The sequence below is a fragment of the Phocoena phocoena genome, chromosome 7 (assembly GCF_963924675.1).
Source record: "Phocoena phocoena chromosome 7, mPhoPho1.1, whole genome shotgun sequence".
Taxonomy (NCBI): Eukaryota; Metazoa; Chordata; class Mammalia; order Artiodactyla; family Phocoenidae; genus Phocoena; species Phocoena phocoena.
The window spans coordinates 72,226,957-72,251,356 of record NC_089225.1 but is presented as its reverse complement, the minus strand read 5'-3'; the positions used below and the strand labels follow the sequence as shown (position 1 = coordinate 72,251,356).

The following is a 24,400-nucleotide window of genomic DNA, read 5'->3' as shown; positions in this document are numbered from 1 at the left end:
GACAGTGGACAAAATGGAAGACTTCAAGTTCTGTTTTTATATCTACTCAAATCAAATGCATGATTATGTGGTGTGACCAACTCAGAATCAAAGGCTCATCATTATTACCTTCTTTGGCTTTTAATCTAGATTATACAGAAATATATAACCCATGTTCACATTACACCTTATAGATGGTACCTTAAACACACAGAAACACACATGGAGTCTTACACTGTGATTTTTAGAGAATGGGTCTGGATTGTCTGGTTAAAGAGTAACAAATATATCAGAATAACCCTGAGAGCTGTTTTTTGTTTGGAAAAGGGTGTGTTGATCTAATAAGTAGTCTTTGGTTTTGTTTCATGTTCTACCTTAGTCAGATCGATGGTTTGTAAATAATTCTCCCAGAGAATTACTTTAATTCTATTTTCAAAATAATGGTAAGGGAGGAGAAACATGATCACATGGCACACAATCAACAATGTAATCTGTGATTTTTTTATTAGCTCGTGCATGCTCCCCCACCTTCTCCTTCTTCATTGTCACTGGTCATCTGGCCTTTGTAAGTCTTCACTTGCTCATTAAGCAAATGTTTATCAAGCATTTCCTGGACACTAACGGAGGCACAAGGGAAAGCAAGGCATCACTCCTGCCCTCAAGGAATTTACAGTCTGGGGGGGAAATGAAACATAAATGGGACATAACCATGTATAGGGATACATCCTACAGTGGGATCATGGTGCCGGGCGCAAAGAACAGGGGACAGAGGGGGAGGAGGAGATCTGCCCGACCTTAAAGGCGAAGTAGCAGGAGAAGTCAGGCAGGCAAGGAGGCAAGGGATCAGGAAGGAGCAGGCATAAGCAGTGGCATCCGTGAGGATGGTGGGGGAAGTCAGAGCACATCATGACACCGACATTTTCTCCTGACAGCCAAGTTGTGTCATTAAACGTTCCTCAACAAGGACACCATGATCAGACTTGCCTCTTTACAAGACCACTCTGGCTAGTGTGGAATGGACTGGAAAGGACCTATCAGATGTAGCTGACAGAGGTGGCAGCAATTAGGGGAGAAACGCTGGTGGCTTTACGCCGGAATAGCAAAAGAGGAAAGTAAACAGAGTTGAGAGCTACCCAGAGAGTCACGATGACTGGTCATGGTTGGATGGAGAAGGTAAGAAAGGAGGGTGTTCAAGAATTTAAAAGTCCAGGAATGTGGCCCAGGCAACTGAGTGGATAGCGACACTCTCCAGGATGCGAGGGGACACTGGAGGCAAAGCAGACATGAAGGAGGGAGAAAGAGTAACTTCACAAGAGAGTCAGAGGATGACCGTATGAGAGGGGATGATTTTGGTGGCAGGTGGTCCCTGGGCAAAGGAGGCGAAAGATCTCGAGTACAGATGCAGAGAGATAAGTGTGAGAAAGGAGCGTGTATACTACTGATATGGAGACAGGAGAGGTGCCAAGGAGCGGGGCTAATTTGGTTGGAGAGCTTGGAAGAGGATGATTTCTGTGAAGCAGGCATAACAGCATCAGCTGAGAGTAAAGGATAGAAGCTTTGAAGAGAGTAGAGCAAACACTGTGGAGAAAGGAAAAGGAAGCTGACCAGGGCTAACACGGAGAACTCAGCTGATGCCCACACTGATGACTCCCCAAACGCTTGGTTCTGGCCCTGGCACTAGACTACTCACAAATAACCAGCGGCTTCCCACCACCTACAAAATAAAGTCTGAGACCCTGACCCTGCTACTCCAGGCCCTCCAGCTGGGGCCCGGACCCACCTTCCCAGCCCTCTGGCCCACGGCTCCATTCACAGACTCCCTGGCCTGGCCATTAACTCTGGCAAATGAAGGTCCACACTGGTTTCTCTCCTCAGTTTCTCAGGCTGTACTGCCACCTCCTGCTGCCTGCCACCCCATTTTGGCTTCTTTAAATCTTGTGGACCCACTCAGGACTGTCCCCTGCCCCGGACTCCTCCAGCTTCTCTATTCTGAGCTTCCATAACACTTCATCTATACTTTTCAATGGGGGACTTACTAGTTTATGTGTTGTGTTATAATTATTGTCAGCCATGTCCATTTTTCCTGACTAGTTTATAAGCTTCTTAAAAATAGGTATTCAGGGCTTCCCCAGTGGCACAGTGGTTGGGAGTCCGCCTGCCGATGCAGGGGACACGGGTTCGTGCCCCGGTCCGGGAAGATCCCACATGCCGTGGAGCGGGTGGGCCCGTGAGCCATGGCTGCTGAGCCTGTGCGTCCGGAGCCTGTGCTCCGCAACGGGAGAGGCCACAACAGTGAGAGGCCCGCGTACCGCAAAAAAAAAAAAAGGGTATTCATTCATCAATAAATCAATGTTTTCTGAGTGTCCACTATGGCACCGGCCCTGCTCTAGCTCCTGGGGCCACACCAGTGAACAAGAGGCCGAGGTGCTCGCTTCCTCCGCGCCTACTCTCCAGGGCCAATGATGATGTACACGGGGGAAGGGAGCACATAACTCCAGAGACTGTTGAATGCCTAAAATAATGAAAATGGGATGAAGTCACAGAGTCTCCAGACAGCATCATGGAAGTGACATCTGAGATAAGACCTAAATGATACGAGACGCCAGCCATACAAAGATCTGGGGACAGAATGCATGGTGTAGAAGGACCGGCAACAGCAAAGGCCCAAGTCCAGGAAGCACTCGGCACACCTGCCGGGCACAAAGGCCTGTGTGACTGAGGCCCAGGGAGCCGGGGAAGGCTGGGCCGGCCCACCTTGCGTGGGGAGGCTTGGGGGAGCCCGGGCTATATTTTAGGTGCAAGGGGACTGCAGAGGCTGTCAGCCGGCAGGGGACGGCAGCGTGTAAAGATCGCTCCGGCTACTGGTGGGGAAAAGACTGCAGGCTGCAAGAGGATACGCAGGGAGACCTAAGTTTAACTATGTTTAAAAGAAAACCCGGAGGTTTCAAACAAATGAATGAATTTGTGTGTTTCTATTCTTACTGAATAAGAGGAGTGGTAATGAGATTTTCCAGACCCTAGAGCGCTCTCTCCCACACTCTCCAGTGCCCCACTCAGCTCCTGGCACACCGCAGATGCTCAACAAAATCCCCCTCCAAAGTCCTTAGTCGAGAACAGTGATTTTCGAAGCCTTAAACTGTTTTTTTTCTTTTTTCCCCAAAGCAATGAGTCTCTCTTACTAGAAGCTCAATATGCCAAGTTAAAGTGCTGGGGTGAGGGTCACTGTGAGGCACCTCCATGGGAACAGTGGTCCACACTGTCAGCTACAATGAGGTGCAGGGTCTCCCAGGTTTCTCAGCAAAGAGATCAAAAAATTTATTCGGAGTTAACCTGTCAGACACAGCTGAGGGAAATGTAATTTCCCTGGAGTCATAAGCCTCTGTTATATATACAGTAGTAATTTTAAATATAGTAGAGTCCTACTATAATATTATAACACAGACTTGAGTATACTACTGGTCAAAGTCGCACCCACAAAGCAGAGAAATTACTAAAAACTGGGCATGAAATGATTTAGCCTATAATCAAGTATTAATCTCATATCTTAATACCCATGTTATGATAGGATTTCTCTGAAGTTACTTAACAAGCCAAAACACCTGCCAAGCCTTTCGCTAGATTTTCCGATGTCTCTAAGTACCAGTGACTCTTTAAGCAATACGGTTTTCTGTATTTTTACGGCCTACAGACTAAATATATTCGCAAGTATTTTTTTTAAAGCGTGTGTATATGAGATTTGCCAAGAGCAAAAATAAAATCTCTATCCTATAAAGAAGCTTCATCTATTGGAATTACTTCTATCTGCCCACACTTTGCGTCTAATTCTATTTATGTAATGAGATTAGTCATGTTACCACAACAGGAAAAGGCATGGCTCACATCAGTTTTAACAACTTAAGGGGCTAATCCAATGGAAAAAATTCACTGCCTTGGAATTAGGAACCTTAGCCTTCCACTTTCCAATCTATCAAAACGATCTCCACCTGAGGTCATTTGCATGCCTTAAGCACAGGACAACGCCAATGAGAAAAAAGCAGAAAGGGGGCTAAAAGAAGCTGGGGAGTGGAGGTGTGGGGATGCAGGAAGGGTGTCTGGCAGCGAGGCACAGACGATCATCAATAATGGTCCCAAGTAATGTATATGAGAAGACAGCTTATAAAGTAAACGATCTTTTATTATGAAATTTATAAAACTGGCTCAACTATAGAAAAAAAAGCCATCAATTTCAAAATGCCACCATCACACTCACCATATTTCCCCCAGCTGCCTCCAGGCAGTGTGTGTCCCTGTCAAGACCAGAGGCAGGAAAGAAGGCAGCACAGCTGGGGAGACCCAGGGGCTGATGTGCCAGAGTGTACACTGCAGAGGTGGGAGATGAGGCTGGAAAGGTTTCCACTATGGGAATTAGCATTTTCCAACTCAGCCCGACTCAAAACATCAATTACCTTCAGTTTTTACTATTCAGTCCTCCCCACACCCCCCATTAGCAGCCAAACTTATTGATTTTACCTCTATAAAGTTTTAGAATACACCTCCATCCTTTCTGGTCCCACTGAAGAACGGACAAGAGCTGTAGAGTATACAAACTTGACACCTAGTTTACCCTTCTTTCTATGGAATTTCTGAGTCTTAATCTAAATATCAAAACTCACATTAGTAAAGAGTTACTCTAAACAGCCTCACTGAAATTGCTCATGGAATTTTATGATAGATGACAAGAAAACATGCAAAAAAGATAGCTTGTCACTCCAAGAAGAATTAAAAAGGAAAATTCCAGAAAGCAGAAAAACAGTCCTTATAGAACTTTTAGCTTATGTCTCAATATGGTGTTTCTTATTTTTTAAATGTGTGTATTAAGAAATATTAAACATCTACTGGTTGTTTAAACACACGAGGTAAATATTAGTGTTAACACTTATGCTTATACAAATACTTACAAATCTAGAGGAGTTGTCATTCCTTACAGTCTTGGCATTTCCAAATGCTGGTAGGAAAGAAACAGATGTGTGGTCAAGTGACAGAAAAATAATTTCAAGCCAAAAAATAAAACAAATGTAATATCTGACATCCATAAATCCTAGAAATGCAACTTGTAGCAATGACATTTCTGTCCAGAAAATTTCCATAGAAACTACTTAGCACGAGTCTTAATAAGCTGCTAAAGCTTCCATGTCTTTTTATAAGTTCACAGAAAGAGTCATGCCTATGATTCACAGAATTTTTTTCAAGTACTACTGTAAACTTAATCCTGTCTAATTCAACACATTTTAACTGTTTTGATAGTAGTCAGCTGAATGGCGAGCAAGCAGGGCTTCTGTGCTCTTCTACTGTTATTAACAATGGATAAGGTTATTTTAGAGATGATTACTTAACATTAGCAAAGGTTTTATGAAACTCAATTGATGAGGTTTTCAGGTGGAAAAAGGCATGAGAAACTTTAAATTGTTTAAGTTCGAAATAAAAGGTATTTAAACGTGATTAAATATATAACTGAAATACAGAAAGAGACTTGGAAACATCATCTCCAATAGGCTAAAAATACCATATAGTTTCATTAGTTTATGTCCATCAGACCTAAGTGAAACTTTCCAGAAAAAAAAAAAAATCAGCCCACAATGCAAAAATCCAAGTTTGTCCCAATCTTAGCTGCTTCGAGGAGCTAGAATCTCCCACAGGACGCCCTTTCAAACGAGAGCACATAAGAACCACAGGATGACACTGCCCCAGGCACAGAACGCTCCTGTCTGACAAAGGTATTTCAGTGTCATGAGGTAAAATGACTGCTTCATCAAGCTTGCGCACAAGATAGGAGCAAATTAATCTGGGCCTTGGTAGTAGAGGATGTAAGTGGAATAAATGTAAGTCGTATAAGAAGAGGGGATCCCTGTTTGATGCTCTGAAGCCTAGCAGTGCACCTCAAACTTTAATGTGTAAACCCATCACCTGAGGATCTTGTTCAAGTGCACACTTTGGTTCAATGAGTCAAGGGATGGGCATGAAATTCTGCTTCTCTACCAATACCCTCCCACCCCACCCCGAGGCTGTTACTGGGATCTGTGGGCCACAGGGCAGCAGCAAGGACTGCAGAGTGATGCACGATGATGTGGCAAACAGAAATGAATCTTTAAATTAAGAGGTCGGGCATCAAATCCCTGGAAGCCGCCACAACTTCATTAAATTAAGATTAGCCTAACAAGAGCTCACATGATTAACAATGGCTAAAAGCTGGTCCAAGTTTTGAAAGCAATCACCTGATCAAGATGTGTAACGCTCACTGTGGATATTCAGTAGCCAAACCTGCTGTGTTATATTTCACATTAGCTAGTATTTTTATGTTTTTGATTGTAAAAAAAAAAAAAATAATAGTTGCCTCCTGCTAGTTAAGACAAAATTTAAAGTCAACACAGGGCAAGTTCTTTGATTCAGAGATTCCACTTGGAATGGGTATGGTTTCGTAGGTCTCGTAGGTCCCTGACACCAAATTCTCTCTTCAACAGAAAGTAAGCTGAGATGTTATATTAAGTAAGGAAACCTGCACATGGGAAACACTCAAAAAAGGATGCTGAAGAGGTTCACATCCTTATCCTACGTCCACCACCAGCTAAAGGATTTTAATAAATGCAACCTTGATAATGGTGAGTGTTGACCTAGTCATCATGAAGACCATGACATTTTTCGTGTTTTCACAGGCTAGATCTTTGTGGTGGGTGTCAACACGCAGGGATGCCAAATTAACTAATTTGTACAGCCCCAAAGTCCAGCACGAGACGCTGACACATAACGGAGAGTTTATTGTGGCTTGAAGGTCAAGGGCAAGTGAAGGAATTGCTTCAAAAAAACTTTATTCAGGGTGCCATTTGCAAGCCATAAACCATCTTTTCATCAAACAAATCTGAGTTGCACATTACTAAACACAGCTCTAAACACTAAAGTCTTTTACTGTGAGCCACAGAATCAAAAACAAGTGTTCCATTATAGAACACTTGAGACACATTCCTCAATTGTTTTTTTTAAGTTCATTGTTCTAAATGTTCATTTACAGTAGCAGCTCCAGTTAGAAAGTAAAGCATTCCCACAAAAGATAATACATGCCCACAGTAGACATTTCTTCCAGTTCCTGCACTGGGGCCTAGTTTCAAATACCATTGAATAAAGGGCCAGATTCTAATCACAGATGCAAGCTATAGCATTCCACAGTGTTTCTCCTTTAGATCACAGCATTCTGAAAATAAGCATCTATAGAAATATAACACATGTATAGCATCCTAACTAAAAGCAAAAGACAGTAAGCAAAAAGTAAAAGACTGGGATAATAAGATAAAGATAAAACACTTTCTACAACAGCTTCTTTATTTGTTAGGTCCTGAAGGGGAAGAAAGGTCAATAACAATGTAACAGGTGTTCTGGCCTTTGCTTCTCACAAGCAAAGTATTCTCATGAGTTTTATTTCACTGTCTGGAGGATAAAGATGCATGGTGCCTCCTTGTAATAAAGTGGAAGGAGGGACTAGGCCTGAGTAACAAAGACAATGGGCAGAGTTCTGTTCCTCCATACTGGGGCGGCAGAGGGGGGTCTCCCCCCACAGAGCGGTTCTGCTTTAATCCATGTTAAATCTTGACCTTCCATGACTTCGAACAAAGGGCTGAACCACACTACTCTTCTAGACCAGAGATTCTGATCAAGGTGGTCTTGATCCCCTCAGGGGACATCTGGCATTGTCTGGAGACATTTTCAATGGTAACAACTAGAGGCAGGGGTGCTATTGGCACCCAGTGGTTAGAGGCCAGGGATACTGCTAAACATCCTACACCGCACAGGACAGCACCCCACAGCAAAGACTTATCCAGTCCAAAATGTCAACAGCACCAAGGTTGAGAAACCTACTCTACCCCAACAACTGTGTTAAATGACAACACTGGCGTGCTTACAATATAAAGCAAGGCAAAGGGCTTTCCAGCAATAGGAAGAGGCTTTGAGTTACTGTTTCCAACATAAGGATGGTTTATACTGATGGTTTATGCCAACCTCCACGGCAGAAGGGAACTTCTCTCCAGCTTTGTTTTCTGATGGTATTATGAACTAAATGTTTGTGTCCCTACCCGACCCCACCGCCCAATTCATATTTTGAAGCTCTAACCCCCCAATGTAATGGTATTTGGAGATGGGGCCTCTGGGAGGTAGTTAGATGAGGCCAGGAGCCAGCGCCCACCTGCCCATCATCCCCCCTCCCCCTCCCATATACACACACAAAGAAGAGGTCATGTGAGCACATAGCAAGATGGCAGCTGCCTACAAGCCAAGGCTTCAGAAGAAAACCTACCTTGCCAGCAGGTGATCTTAGACTTCGGAGCCTCCAGAAGTGTGAGAAAATAGATTTCTGTTGTTTAAGCCACCCACTCTATGGTACTTTGTTATGGCAGCCCAAGCTGACTAACAGACACAGATGGCCAACCACAGAATTTGAGCTCTAAAGTCAGGTTTAGGCTTTTTGTAACCCTGAGAAAACTGGTCCTTAAATATTTCTCTGGCATAGCCTTGGTTTCCCTGACAACAGAAATCACCAGCCATGGGTGTTATCCTGAATGATAAAATAGCACTGCCCTCACATTGCTCTTTTCCACCAAGTTTCTCCCAGCTGTCAAGTCAAATGCAAATATCAGTTGATTATTATTAAGCAAAATGTAAGTAATTCAAATAAAAATTAAAAGGGAGAAAAATGATTGCAAGTGGGAGAGCTCCTTTTACACGAGTAAAGCGTTCCCTCCTTCAAGTGCGTGAAGCCAGGAGTTCCTAGGATGCCGCTACCTTTTGCTCAGCAGGTCTGGGCCTGACTCTCCCCCTCCCAGCCCACCAGGTGTCAGAAGTGCCCGGAAAACTGGATTTACCGTTCCAGTCATACTGACCCAAGGTACACAGAAAATCCTACCTTCCAGGACTGGGTTGGACTGTAAAAGCTGTTCTTTGACTTGATTAACTTCTGCTCCTTTTCCACAAACAGCTGCTACGTAGGACATAACAAGCTTGCTGGCCTCTGTGGATGAAAACAAGCCATATTAATAAATTAAGCAGAAATCTTTTTTTCAACTTTCAGGGGAAAAGATTTGGGAGAGAAGGCCCACTAACAGTGTTTTCAAATGACTTCACTCCTGGGAGCAAAGAATGTTTTGGGAACCTTTAAAAATATTCATGCTTTCTATTCAGACATGTCATTGATTCAGATATAACAGGAATTGTGCTTAAAGGTTATCACTGGGCTGCTAAAAAATTGGCTGAGTAAACAGAGCCAACAAAATCTGAGGAGGACTATCTTCTTAAAGCAATTGTTTCTTAAAAAACTAAAACTAGAGCTACTATATGATCCAGCAATCCCACTCCTGGGCATATATCCGGAGAAAACCATAATTCGAAAAGGTACATGCACTCCAAGTTCATTGCAGCACTATTTACAATAGCCAAGACACGGAAGTAACGTAAGTGTCCACTGACAAACGAATGCACAATGAAGGTGTGGTATATACAAATAACAGAATACTACCCAGCTATAAAAGAATGAAATAATACCATCTGCAGCAACATGGATGGACCTAGAGATTATCATACTAAGCGAAGTAAGTCAGACAAAGACAAATATCATATGCTATCACTTATATGTGGAATCTTAAAAAATGACACAAATGAACTTATTTACAAAACAGAAACAGACTCACACACGTAGAAAACAAACTATGGTTACCAAAGGGGAAAGGGGGGGAGGGATAAATTAGGAATTTGGGAGCAACAGACACACACTACTATATATAAAATAAACAACAAGGACCTACTGTATAGCACTGGGAACTATACTCAATATTTTGTCGTAACCTGTATGGGAAAGAATCTGAAAAAGAATGTGTGTGTGTGTGTGTGTGTGTGTGTGTGTATGTATGTGTGTGTATATATATATATATATATATATATATATATTTAAGTGAATCACTTTGCTGTACACTTGAAACTAATATAACATTGTAAATTAAACATACTTCAATAAAAAATAAATTTTTTAAAAAAGCAATCATTTATATATCATTACTATATTATACATAGGTGATTCAAGTCAAAATTAACTTGATAACCTGGGTGTCTTTATCAAATGTATTTTTTAAATTTAAAAGAACTGTCCTTCCTCAAAAATAGTTTCTAAATAAAATTGGTTTGCTTACAATCAGATTAAATTAATTACTCTTCAAATTGATTAAAAAACTAAGCAACTAATCTTAAGGATTTGAATACAAGAAATACAGACCTTCCAGGGCATCTTCTAGTTGTTTTCATAGGCTTCACTCGTAGAACAAGTTCCCTGCTAAAAGAAGCAGGCCACCGGAGGCATATGAAGAATTCTTAGCTCAAACTGGTAAGGTGGGCCAAATTTGGTTTTATCCTTCCCCTATTAGTACATGTCTCCTCTTAGCATCTGTTTCCAAGAACCTGATCCTTTTAATACTGAGTTCCAAGGAATGATAATAGATATTCAGGGGAAATGAAGTCTAAAGTCAAATGAATTTGGGGCCACAGTAAGTTAGATGAAGTGAAATAGGTTTCCTTTTAAAATGGCTTCTTAAAGGAGCATGTGCATTGTGGAACTCTGGAAAAAGATGGAGAATGCACCATCTCCCAAACTTATTTGCCATAGAATCTGTTTCTCATTCAACTGTCCTAGTTCTAATGTTCCATAATCAGGATCTGGGAAATACTCAACTATTAAATGTCAGTAGAATAAAACATGGGCCCAGGTCCAGGCAGTCAAGGCAAGAAAGACCAATCTCCCAAATCTTGCTTTCTTCCAAGTTCTCTGCTCTGGTGCCACTGTCTGAGGGCAGGAAAGCCTTCCCCAGGTGTGAGTGGCAGTACCCCTACCTATGGGTGGAAGGGGACAAACCTCAACGCTGCTCTTTCTCACAGGGAGACCTGCAGGTGACTTCCAGCCCATTTCCCACCACTGAAGAAATAATAAATGAACAGTTGGAACGCAACCTTGGGCGCATTGCCCAACATGTGCTTCAGGGCCTATATACAGCCCCAAAGCATCACCTAATAACAGGAGCCACAGAGCACCAAGAATCTATGCAGGTCCCATAAAGTTCTCAAGGGAGTGCTAGCAAATATGGTGCAGAAGAAGCAGGTGATCTCATGGAGCTGAGGATTGTGGTGGGATGCTGGGTACTTCTTCAATGGTTGGAGTTAAATCTCCCTCCAGTTTGCTTTCTGGGTAACGAGAATGGGTCCAAGTAGATTCTCTGGTGGTCTGTGATGGCGGATCTCTGCAGTCTCCTTTTAAAGACTGTAGCTGAGAAACATCAGTCTTTTCATCTTTGCAATACCCTCCCTCCAAAGGGCATAGTCCCTTAACACATCCTCCATTGCGTAAAGTTCCTGAGCTACGTTTTCCAACGTTCTTAGGGTTTAACTATTTAAAGGCCGGTGAACTGTATGGACACACGTCTGCTGCTCCATCAGGCTGAACTGGCCTCAGTCATGAACAAAGAGTTTATATACTATTACGTTTCATTTCACTTCTTGGTGCTACATTCCCCTCTACCCACCAGTTCACACTGGAACTCTTCTGTCACTTTGCGATACTCTGTTTCTAGGCTCCCTGGCTTTCAAAGTCAGGTGAGGCTGCCCTCCCAGCAAATTCCTGACATCTTGTGCTACCTGGTCTCCAACTGTGGGCCAACTCTCCTGCATCGCCCACACATTCCAACCCTACAGTCTGGCCTCTGAAACAACTCACCTCCAGGCTTTCTCATCATCCTGCTTTCTCAGCAGCATTCTCTGGTCCCCATCCCCACCTACACTCTCACATGTATTTTGTATATTCTTTCTTGACTTGAATTTCTAGCCTTCCTACCCATTACACTATTAGAAGAGTGGAAGCATTTATAGACAAAACAACTCCAGACAGTGGCAAACACACACACACAAATATATACGTACATATTTTACATGAAAAGCTAAGTTTTCTTTTAGGTGAACTGGCCAGAAATAGTAAAAGTGCAGGTCAGCCTATATTGCTTATTCCAGTGATTATGAACCTCACTGCAGCCAAACCTCCAACCTCAGATACATGGCTACACCCAGTTCTCTGGAAATCCTGTTCTGGTCCAGGGTGGACACCATGGACAAACTGCTTTGTGTGTATGTGTGTGGGAGCAGACGGAGGGGGGGGAGGTGATCAACCAAGAATGAGAACTCTTTGGTGGCTGCTAGAATTGATCTGACCTCTCAGAGACCTTTTAATGGCCTGAACCAAATGGCATCAAATTCTCTCAGGGTCAAATCTATTTAAAAATGGCGCCAGGAGCAGATCTATTGGAATTTGGATTGGACCTACGTCATATGGCTGTTAAATTGTATGTAAACCCACAATATCTACTGGGATGTAAAGATTGGTTAACTTAAATTGAAACAAGGAATCAGTTTTATTAACTTTAAAATCTATTTAAGTAATTCAAATATCATTTTAAAATATACTTCGAAGATCCTTCTTTCTAAATTGTTAAAAAGATTTTATGCTCAGGTTCTTTTTTTTTTTTTAATTTTATTTTTTGCAGTACTAGGGCCTCTCACTGCTGTGGCCCCTCCCACCGCGGAGCACAGGCTCCGGACGCGCAGGCTCAGCGGCCATGGCTCACGGGCCCAGCCGCTCTGCGGCACGTGGGATCTTCCCGGACCGGGGCACGAACCCGCGTCCCCTGCATCGGCAGGCGGACTCTCAACCACCGCGCCACCCGGGAAGCCCTATGCTCAGGTTCTTAACTATCTTCAGGAATTCTATTGCTGCGCTCATTTTAATAATTCATTTTTGGAAGCTGGGATTAAGGGTAATTTTCTCCAAAGTCTCATTGTCTAAAAGAGACAACTCATTATTTTCCTGACATAATACTTGATCTTTAACTCAAGTAGTTCATGAGATAGTCACTACTTTAGAAAAAATAAGTAAACCTGTACGGACAAGTTGCAAGGTCCAATGTATTTTAGAGGACTGTTTTCATTATATTTCATCATGCTGCAAACAGGAAGTAACAGTTATCTCATGAGGTTTTCTGCTTCATTTCCTTTGGCTCTTCTGTGCTAAAGTTCAAATAAATTTGCATCTTTATTCAAATGTTTACATATTTATCCAAAACAAAACTCTATGTAATAACCTCTATGAATGAAAAATATTGTATTTCTGAGGAGAATCGAGAATTAAATTATCATCCTCCTCCATACTGCAAAGCCTAGTTCTTGAATCATGTGGACTATCATAGGTACCAACTAAACATGACCTTGGCAAGCACAGCATAAAATCTTAAGCATTTTCCAAGGCAATACTTTTGAGTAGACCGAATGCATTAATCTAGTAATCATACTCTCAGTGACAATGTCTTGCATGTTTGCTGTAAAAATATAAAAGGATTCTATGTAGGACAAAAAGGTGTATTCTTCACGTGTACTCAAAATACTGAAAAGCACTGCCATTCTAGATATAAGAATGCTGGCATTTAAAATTGGCAAGTCATAACAGCATTGCTTAGAACTCATTCTTAGTTCATCATTTTCTCTAACTCACAGATACTTTACATATGTAGATTTATGTGCATATATATGTTTGAATGTTGAATTTTAAAATGCATTGAGTTGGACAAACAAAATATGAAGTCTTCAAAGTCAAAATATCTTCTCACCAGAAAACAGTAGAACACCTAGGGTTATCAGATATCCTGCACTAATGAACAAATGGCCTATAACAAAACATTTCTAGATCAAAATATCTAGACCAGAATTCATTTCTATAAAGGATGGAAAGGGGTTATAGATGATCGTTTATGATTCTGGGAATTTTAAATTCCTGTTAAGGTAAGAATGATAACTAATTTAACTCTGTATACTCTGGTACCTTGCATTGGGTTGTGAATAGTATCTACTATATGTTATTATATAATTATGTAATATGTAATCATATAACCATATAAATTCATATACTATAATATTCTTTATGTAAGAAAACATTGTGAAATAGCAATCAGTGAATGAGAAAGGGAAAACAATGAAAGACATTTGTAACCATGAGGACAAAAGGATGGGAATCTCATGGGCAAGTATGAAAACCTATGCATGCAATCGAGCAGGCTCCACACAGCTACTGTGTCAGGAAAAAAAGGTAGGAATACAAGCAAGGCTTATTCTGAGGGTTTTTTTCAGAGCTAATAAATTTATCCAGGAGTTAACAAATATCGATGCATGCACGCATAGATACAAATAAAATCATAGGTCACATACATATCATATAAACTATGTCATATATGTCATATAGCATAGAGAAAGCCATACATTTATACACACACAAATACTGGCATATTTATCTACTTCTATACCTCTCTATCTCCTTGGTTAAGACACCCAAGTTTTTCTAGGGACTATGCTTACAAAGGTCTGGTGGTCCAGTGACCTAAAGAGTATGACTGCCTAAATCAAGCAAGTCATGTTTATATACAATGAAACAAGGACTCTGTAACACAGAAGAACACCCTTTTTTAGCAGTCCTGAGTCTGCAGTGCTGCAAAATCACCCAGCTGCAGCACATCCAAACTGACCCGACAGGCAGCTGGGAACTGCCCCGATCACTGTACCAAAAACATGGGTCTTGCAATGAGAAACGCAGCCTCTGCTCCAAAAGGAATCATGAACGGCAATGTTTTTATTGAAATACAACTATATGTAAGTTGCTTTGCTTCTGAAAGTTGGCCACAAAATCTGATAATTCATGTCAAACACGTGAGTCAAGAGAGGCCTCTCTCACATGAGGAAGAAACAAAACAAAGCTCACGACATTTTGGCCTCGAGCTTGCTTAGCTATTCTGCTTCCATGTGGAGATGTTCAGCATTGGAAAATGCTCATGGATGTTTAGGCTACAGTCAGTCACTCACATCTCTGTTGCTGACCGAGTCAGAAAACTATCACAGATGTAGAGCAGTACAAGCTCACTTGGGGTTCAGAACCAAGGGTCTTAATGAGCAAGGCAGGCTTTGTAACTCTTTTAGCAGATGGCTGCTGTAAAATTAGAAATCAAATAATTTATAATGCTTTCATATATCAGGATCATCTTCTCAGGCCCACAGTTTACTCTGATGGCCTTGGAAAAATGCAGTTACGATGGTTCCCTCATGTTCTGCCCCCCTGCCCCCATCGGTGCTTGAATGATTTCCCACAAACTATTTGTATTCATGATAGTGAATTGTGAGTTCACTGCCTAGAAATAGTTGGGCACTTTTATGAGGCATGATGAATTTTTTATTTAGCACAGCAGTAATGAATTAAATAGGACCCCAAAGGATTCAAAATGTTCACGCCTCTCCCTGAGTGCCCACATTATACAACCCCACAGTGTAAGAGTGTCTCCAGTGTTTAAGACCAGTAACATCATCATCTGCCAAGGGGGGTTTACAACCTCGTTAACTTAATTACTTCTTATAAAATGAGCCCTCTGATACTACATGGTGGTTCTGTATATGCTATTAAGCAAAAACTCTCACCGAAAAGAGATGCTATACGTAAGTACACAGCAGGTTCCAGGCCTTCAATAAATGTCAGTTCTCTTCTTCTTTCATTCATTCACTAACACAAAAATGCTAATAGCTACATGTATTCAAAAAAATTTTGGTGACTAAGATAATGTGACATTTCAAAAATGGCCTGGCATTCCTCTTCCCCACAGAATTGAGAGTAAACCCCTTCTTGAAATTCCTCACACACTGTACTGCAATCTCTGTATTATTTTCCATCATTTCATGTTCCCGTAAGTAATCTCCATGAAACAGAGACATTAAACAACACAAAGTCTACTCAAAACTATAGTCTGATGACAATTAAAACCTTAATACAATTTGAAACAATTTCTGTACCCCTGCTTTCAAAAAGAAAGAAAAGTAGAAAAAGATGGGAATACGTAAGTAAAACACTAGATGTCTCTATGGAAATGGAGAGGTAGGAGATGCTACTGGGATCTATAAATGTAAAGAAAGGGCTGAGCAGCTACCAAAGAGTATAGCTGAGTAGATACTTAAAAACAGCAGCTCTCAGGAGTAGTGTCCACTGCCCAGCACCAGGATTTTAGTGATAATGGACAAGTGAAACATCACCGGGTTTAAAAAGCACAGTAGCTCAAAAACAAGACAAATGCTTCGAGAGACTTCTGAACAGTTGCTACTCAAAGTATGGTCTGACAACCAGCACTACTCAGAAGCTGGTTGGCCCCTGGACTGCTACTGGTCTATCTACACATGAGAGTAGGCATTGAGAAGTCTCTGTAGCAATTTGGTAGTTTATTTTGTCTGTGGAAACTAAAACCAGAAATCAGGGCCTGAACTTTCTATGTCTTCTTTTATTTTATTTTTCTGGTATTGGTCAGCAGCAGACCGCAAGAGAAGGGAACCTGGAGCTTCCCAGTGGAAGGTTTGGGATGTACTGCTCCAGGCTGTCTGTGGTACCCTCTCCAGCCTCTTGCCGAAGCAGCACCTGTAAACAGAGCTTCCTACCAGAGGAGGAGGTGATGACCCTGTGAAGCAGCTGTCCATTCTTCAGCTTATGACAGAGGGCAAAGGGGTCCTAGAAGGGACTAAATCCAGGGAAGACGATAGGATTTCAAGTGGTGAATGGGACACTGAAACAAAGAGGACAAGTTATTGACCAGAAAAATAGAAGAGAAAAGAGAAGAGAAAAATATAGAAAAGAAGAATGAACTCCATGTGCCACTAGATTTCCACCAGAGGAATAAGGTGTTTTTGTTTCTCTCAGAAAAGAATGAATGCCCTCCCCGTGAAACAGTAACAGCAACCTCCACTCAGTTTCTTAATAAAGAAGGTACACGAGCCTACCAGGAGATGGAATTTTGCTCCAGGAGGAAGCAGTATGGTTTACAACTCTCTGAGAAGGAGGAGGTCACATACTAACATGGCTCATGAGTGGATGTGCTGTCTTCTTGGAGCACATGTTCCAGAGGAGATGAAGAACTGGCCAATAACAATCAAACCAGTGACCACAACCCACTTCTGATGACTCACTCAGGAACAAACTGAAACAATCAGATACTCAAAGAAGTCTTTAGACATGATGAAGAATGAGTACAAATCTAAAAAAGTGAATAGGCTTAGGAATATTTTCATCTCTTCCTCCCTTATGCTTTAAAAAAAGAAACACATGTGAAATGATATAAATAGGCTTGTAGATACAGTCAAAGGGATTGAGGTAGGGGTAGGTGGCATGAGATACGTCACTAATGCAAATGACTTCTGTCAGGGACACAGTTTTTAACTTGCCTTGCCACCATTTTCACTGGTTAACCTGGAAGCAAACAAGAAGCTGTACTGCTTCTAAGAATTAAATTCTGTTTCACAAGAAAAGAACTTGTTAGTGACACGGAAGGAGCAAAAACTTTCCCCCAAGATACCAATGTCCTCTTAAAGTTCTTACTGGAAAGAAAGAGTTCTAAACAACCAAAGATATCACAAATTTCTGAGTAAACAGTGGTAATAGCCTATATCCAGAGTTCAAATGAATGATCTAAAAAGGGGTGGGAAACTCTATATAATGACACTGCCTACATACAATAAACAGCAAGCCTTTTAGTGAAAAGTAACATGAGCTGCCATTAGAAGGGGGGAAAGCATGAGGGGAAGGTGAAGAACAAGGTCAAGGCTAGATCAAGCAGAATCTTGTGTAACAGGCACACGGGGTTTGGCTTATATTTTGGTGCAATGGAAACTATTAAATATTTTTATGTAAAAAAAAGCTTGATGCAAACAAACATGGAAAAACAATATACCAAAACTGATGAGATGCAGCAAGAATGTTCCAAGAGGAAATTTTATAGCTATAAATGCATACATCAAGAATAAAAGAAAGATCTTAAAAAAAAAACCCCTAACGTTATACCTCAAAAAACTAGAAAAACAAGAACTAAGCCCAATCTTAGCAGAAGATACAGCTTTTTTGAGGAAATAATGAAGATTAGAGCAGAAATAAATGAAACAGAGAATCAGGAAAGCAGTAGAAAAGATTAACAAAATTAAAAGTTGGTTCTTTGAAAAAATAAACCAAATTGGCAAACTAACCAAGAAAAAAAGAAAGAGGGCTCAAATAAATAAAATTATAAGTGAAAAAGGAGACATTCAACAGATATCACAGAAATAAAGGAACATAAGCGACTACTATGAACAATTATATGCTAACAAATTAGACAACCTAGAAGAAATGGATAAGTTCCTAGAATCATGAAGAAATAGAAAATCTGAACAGACCGATTACTACTAAGAAGATTGAGTCAGTAATCAAAAACCTCCCAAAAAGAAAAGCCCAAGACCAGAACTATCTCAAACTCTTGCAATACAAAGAAGAGGGAACACTTCCAAACCCAGCATTACCCTTATACCAAAGCCAGATAAGGATACTACAAGAAAAGAAAACTATAGGTCAATATCCTTAATGAATATAAGGGCCAAAATTCACAAAATACTAGCAAACTGAATTCAACAGCACATTAAAAGGACCATATACCATGATCAAGTGGAATTCATCCGTGGGATGCAAGGATGGTCCAACACATGCAAATCAATAAATGTGATACCTCACATTTAACACATACATCACATTTTAATAGAATAAAATCATATGATCATCTCAATAAGTCCAGAAAAAGCATGTGACAAAATTCAACATCCTCTCATGATAAAAACTCTCAACAAATTAGATAAAGAAGGAGTATACATCAACATAATAAAGGCCATACAGGACAAGCAGGCAACTAACATCATACTCAATGGTGAAAGGTTGAAAGCTTTTCCTCTAAGATCAGGAACAAGACAACCCTCCCCACTCCTATTCAACATAGTACTGAAAGTCCCAGGCAGAGCAATTAGGCAAGAAAAAGAAATAAAAGGCATCAGAAACAGAAAGGAAGAAGTAAAATCGTCTCTGTTTACAGATGACAGGATCTTATGTACAGAAGATCCAAAAGACTCCACCAAAAAGACTGTAAGAAGTAATAAACTAATTTAGTAAAGTTGTAGGATACAAAATCAACATACAGAAATCAGTAGCATTTTTTATACTAACAATAAATAATTTTAAAAAGCAATAAAGAAAACTATCCCATTTCCAATAGCAACAAAAACAATAAAATACTTAGGAATAAATTTAACCAAGAGGTGAAAGATCTGTATACTGAAAACGATAAGACACTGGTGAAAGAAATTTAAGTGACACAAGCAAATGGAAAGCTATTTCACATTCGTGAACAGAAAGAATTAATACTGTTAAAACATCCCATACTATCCAAAGCTATCTATAGATTCAATACAATCCCTGTCAAAATTCCAATGGCACTTTTCACAGAAATAGAACAAACAAGCCTAAAATTCATATGGAAGCACAAAAGACCCCAAATAGCCAAAGCAGTATTAAGAAAGAAGAACAAAGCTAGAGGCATCATACTCCCTGATTTCAAATTATACTACAAAGCTACAGTAATCAAAATAGTATGATACTGGCATAAAAACAGACACATAGATGAATGAAACAGAATGAAGAGACCAGAAATAAACCCATGCATAAGGAGTCAACTAATATTTGACAAAGGAGCCAATAATATTCAATGGAAAAAAGGCAGTCTTTTTAATGAATGGTGTTGGGAAAACTGGATATACACATGTAAGAGAATGGAACTGACAAAAATTAACTACCACCCACAAAAATTAACTCAAAATGGATTAAAGACTTAAATATAAGACCTGAAACCGTGAAACTTCTAAAAGAAAACATAGGGGAAAACTCTTAGACACTGGTCTTGGCAATGATTTTTTGGATATGACACCCAAAGCACAAACAACAAAAGCAAAAATAAACAAGTGGGATTACATCAGACTAAAAAGCTTCTGCACAGCAAAAGAAATGATTAACAAATGGAAAGGCAACCTACTGAATGGGAGAAAATATCTGCAAATAATATGACCAATAAGGGGTTAATATCCAAACTACATAAATAGCTCATACAACTCAACCAAAAAAAACCCAAACAATCCAATTAAAAAATGGGAAGAAGACCTGAATAGACATTTTTCCAAAGAAGACATACAGATGGTCAACAGGCACATGAAAAGATGCTCAACATCATTAATTATCAGAGAAACACAAATCAAAACCACAATGAGATACCACCTCACACTTGTCAGAATGGCTAATATCAAAAAAACACAAGAAGTAAATGTTGGAGAGGATGTGGAGAAAAGGGAATTCTTATGCACTCTTGGTGGGAATGTAAATTGGTGCAGCCACTATGGAAAACAGTAAGGAAGTTCCTCAAAAAATTAAAAATAGAACTACCATATGATCCAGCAATACCACTCCTGGGTATATATTCAAAGGGAAAAAAAATTACTATGTTGAAGCGATAGCTGCACTCCCGTGTTTATTGCAGCATTATTTACAATAGTCAAGAAATGGAAACAAGTAAGTGTCTGTCTATGGACGAATGAATAGAGAAAAATGTGGTGTGTGTGTGTGTATATATATACATATATATACACACACACACACACACACACACACACACACAACTGACTATTGTTCAGCCAAAAAAAAAAAGAAGGAAATCCTGCCATTTGTGACAACACGGATGAACCGTGAAGGCATTATACTAACTGAAATAAGTCAGAGAAAGACAAATACTGTATGATCTCACTTATATATGGAATCTAAAAAAAAAAAAGACAAATTCATAGAAACAAAGAGAAGAGTAGATTGTTGGTTTGAGACGGAGAAGGGGGAAATGGAGATGGGTGAAAGGTGATCAGAAGGTACAAACTTCCAGTTAGAAGATGAAGTTCTAGGTATCTAATGTACATCATGGCAACTATAGTTAACACTGTATTGTATACTTAAAAGTTGCTCCGAGGAATTCCCTGACGGTCCAGTGGTTAGGACTTTGCGCTTTCACTGCAGGAAGCATGGGTTCGATCCCTAGTGGGGGAACTAAGATCTTGCATGCCGTGTGGTGAGGCTAAATAAAGTTGCTAAGAGAGTAGATCTTAAAAGTTCTCACCACACACACACAAAAAAAGGTAACTCGAAACAAAATTTTTTTAACAGGCCAAGGGTTTGATCCAGTTTTCAGTTTTACAGATCATTCTGGTGTCTTTGAAAAAAAACTGTAGGCAAGCATAGGGGGAAAAGAAGAGACCTGTTAGATATTGCTACAAACAGTCCTCAAAGGAAGTAATGGTTGGTGGCTTAGTCTAACTAGAGTCGCCATATGGATACAAAGAAATGGAAGAAAGAACTTGGCATGAGATATACTTTAGAGGTAGGGTTGACAGGATTAGAAAATGGGATTCATGTGGAAGATACAGGAAAGGAAAATATCAAGGATGACTGTTACATCTCTAGCTTGAGAAACTAAGCTGATGGGTGGTCCCATTTATTGAGACCAGGAAGTTTGGGTAGGAGGGTAAAATCAAAAGTTCCATTTAGGGCACGCTTAGTTTGAGATGCCTCTGAGAGACCCACATAGACTTGTCAAGCAGGTACTGGATGTGTAAGCTGGAAGACAAAGTAAGAGGTACTGAGTGGAGTGTACAGTTTAGGAGGCAAAAACATAATCTGAGACTAGTTGTGACCGCCCTAAAGAGAATATAGAAAGATAAAGAAAGATGATCCAGAACTAATCAACACAACAACTTTTTATTTTATTTTTGGCCATGCCACGAGGCTTCTGGGATTTTAGTTCCCCGACCAAGGATCGAACCCAGGCCCTCGGCAGAGAGAGCTCAGAGTCGTGACCACTAGACTGCCAGGGAATTCCGCCAAATTAACTTTTAATGAATTAACTATATTTCAATTTTCAGTTGTCAGGATCAGTCTTTGTCCTGGTCTGATTCAGTATTTTCGTCAATTTCTTAAATTAAGACACAGAAGGAGGCTCGGGTTGGAGGATGGCATTTATTCAATCATTCAAATATGTAGTGATTGCCTAATGGGTCCCAGGCATTAAGTCAGGCTATAGAGACACAAAGATGAAGAAAACATAATCCCTGCCTTAAAGAGACACTGGAGGCTAGTTTAAAAAAAAAAAAATTACCAACAAGGGCAATGGGTTTAATGGCACTCAAAAAGAATCATGTTCAAAGTATGAAGATACAGCTTAGCACAGTGGATAAAAATGGTGCCATGAATTAAATGTTTGTGTCCCCCTGAAATTCATAAGTTGAAACCTGAACCTCCAAGATGGGGCCTTCAGGAGGTAACTAGGTTTAGATGAGGACATGAGGGTTTAGATGAGGACCTCAGTGATGGGATTAATGTCCTTATAAGAGGAGGAAGACCAGAGCCTGCTCAGGCTCACTTTTAAACTCTCTCCTCCCATGTAAACTCCCTCCTCCCTCACCAGGCACCTTGACTGGACTTCCCAGCTTCCAGAACGATGAGAAATCAATGTCTGTTGTTTAAATCACTCAGTCTCTGGTATTTTGTTACAGCAGCCTGCGCTGAGACAAGTGGGGTCTCTAGAGCTATATATCTACCTGTGTTCAAGATCCCAGCTCTGCCACTTACTCACTGTGTAAGTTTAAGCAAGTTGTTCAACCTTTCTGTGGCTCAATTTCTCCATCATAAAAATGGGGATAAGAATACTTATCTCATACGTGCAATATGCTAACCACAATGCCCAACACATGGTAAGTGCTCATGTGAGTTAGCTATTATTATTTCCCAACGGCATGGCAGTGGTTCTATGGGAGGGAACAGAATCATAAACAAAAGATTCTACATGTAGGCTTAAAATAATTTTGTTGAACAATACCCAACTGAGAAAATCTGACCAAACAGAAGTTAATATACAAGAAACCTATAACACCTTGCTCGATGAAAAGACCAATATGAGTCAATACATGTAGCACATGAATAGAAGTCTCGTATCCACGTTAAGAGGGCAATAGTTTCACAATAACCAGGAGCAAATTTGAAGTATTCTGTTGACTTCTTGGGATGCAATTTTACAAAGCATATTGACAAACTGGGAAGACTCTGGAACAATATGACCATGACAGTGAGGAATTTGGGAACGAGATTCAATCCTCCTGTTACATGTTCGTATACGCACCCTCACAAGTGTACACCTCACTTCACTACACTTAATGTTCTGTATATAAATTGTATGCAGACCTGTATACATTTAGATGTATGTACATATATAGTGTAGAGCTACTGTTTATCTCCTGTACTACACTATAAACTTGACAAGGACAAGAATGGTGTCTGGCTCACCAATGTATCACTGGTACCTACTGCAGTACCTTTCACCTAGTAGGTACTCAGGAATTATTTCCTAGATGAATGAATAAATGAATGTGTATCACATGAGAAATTTTTAAAGAAAAGGGATTTTTAGCCCTAGGAAGCTTTGATGGATGACTTCAAAGAATTAAGTGATTGTCCTGTAGGAGAGAAAGTAGACTAATTTGGTAAGGTCCCAGACTGCAGAGTTAAGACGAATACATAGAGGCAGAATTCACCTCTAGGTAAGGAAGAACTTTTGTTCCCAAACCTGTGTGACAAAGTCCATAGGCCACCTTACAAAGCAGTGAGCCCTGCATCACTACAAAAGGAGTTCGGCTGTCCCTGGGGAGGACCCTACACTAAATGGTCTATAACTAAGATCCCTTCCAATTATATGAGTCTGTGCTTTCTGTTACCTTAGATTCTTACATGCCACTCTTTTCCCCTCCATTTCTGCCCATCCAGAGCCTAGAACCTGCACAACCTTGCAAAGAAACAGTGCACTATGTCTCCAAAGGCTCTGGGAAGGGAGCTGGACACATCTTATCTAGCCATTCTTTCTCCAGCTACTTTGAGGGGTAGGGAAGAGGTACTCCTTAAGAAAGTGGAGGAAGAAATAGGTATAGAAAGAAAAGCCATTTCAGTGCAGATAGGGAGACTTTAAAGACACAAATCTAACTAAGGGCTAATGAACAAAATGGATCCAGTCAGTTGACTGAAATATCCACGGGGGATTTTCTTCTCTTGAGCATCAGGAAATCAAAGTTATTAATCTGATAATTAAATAGCCAAGTAAAGTTGAAGCATTTAAATCCCACTTTGGCAAACTAGCAGAAATTACCAAGGATCAGAGTCTTATCTATAAAACAAGAACATCTTACAGATGAACCAGTTATGAAAATACTATCCTCCTCTTTCATGGACTCATCAGTTCCATCAAAGAAACCTACTGACAACAGCAGTTCTAACCTGTCCAAGTTTGGACTCAGAGATCACAGCTCTTTTGAACGTCTTCCAGGTAGCTGGGCACCATGTGTAAAATCACTTTCTCACTCAAGACAATCACACAGA

General features: G+C 40.4%; 1 protein-coding gene across 4 annotated transcripts in view; it reads right to left on the bottom strand.

Moving 5' to 3' along the window:
* The window catches only part of MYO1B (myosin IB), a 184,611-nt gene that overhangs the window by 70,994 nt on the left and 89,217 nt on the right, over positions 1-24,400 (bottom strand). For all 4 annotated transcript variants that reach the window (XM_065880947.1, XM_065880949.1, XM_065880948.1 and 1 more), the window contains 2 exons: positions 8,906-9,010; positions 4,917-4,963 (listed from right to left, as the gene is read on the bottom strand). In XM_065880947.1, coding sequence (XP_065737019.1) covers positions 4,917-4,963; positions 8,906-9,010 — 152 coding nt within the window. The remainder of the gene's footprint in view (positions 1-4,916; positions 4,964-8,905; positions 9,011-24,400) is intronic.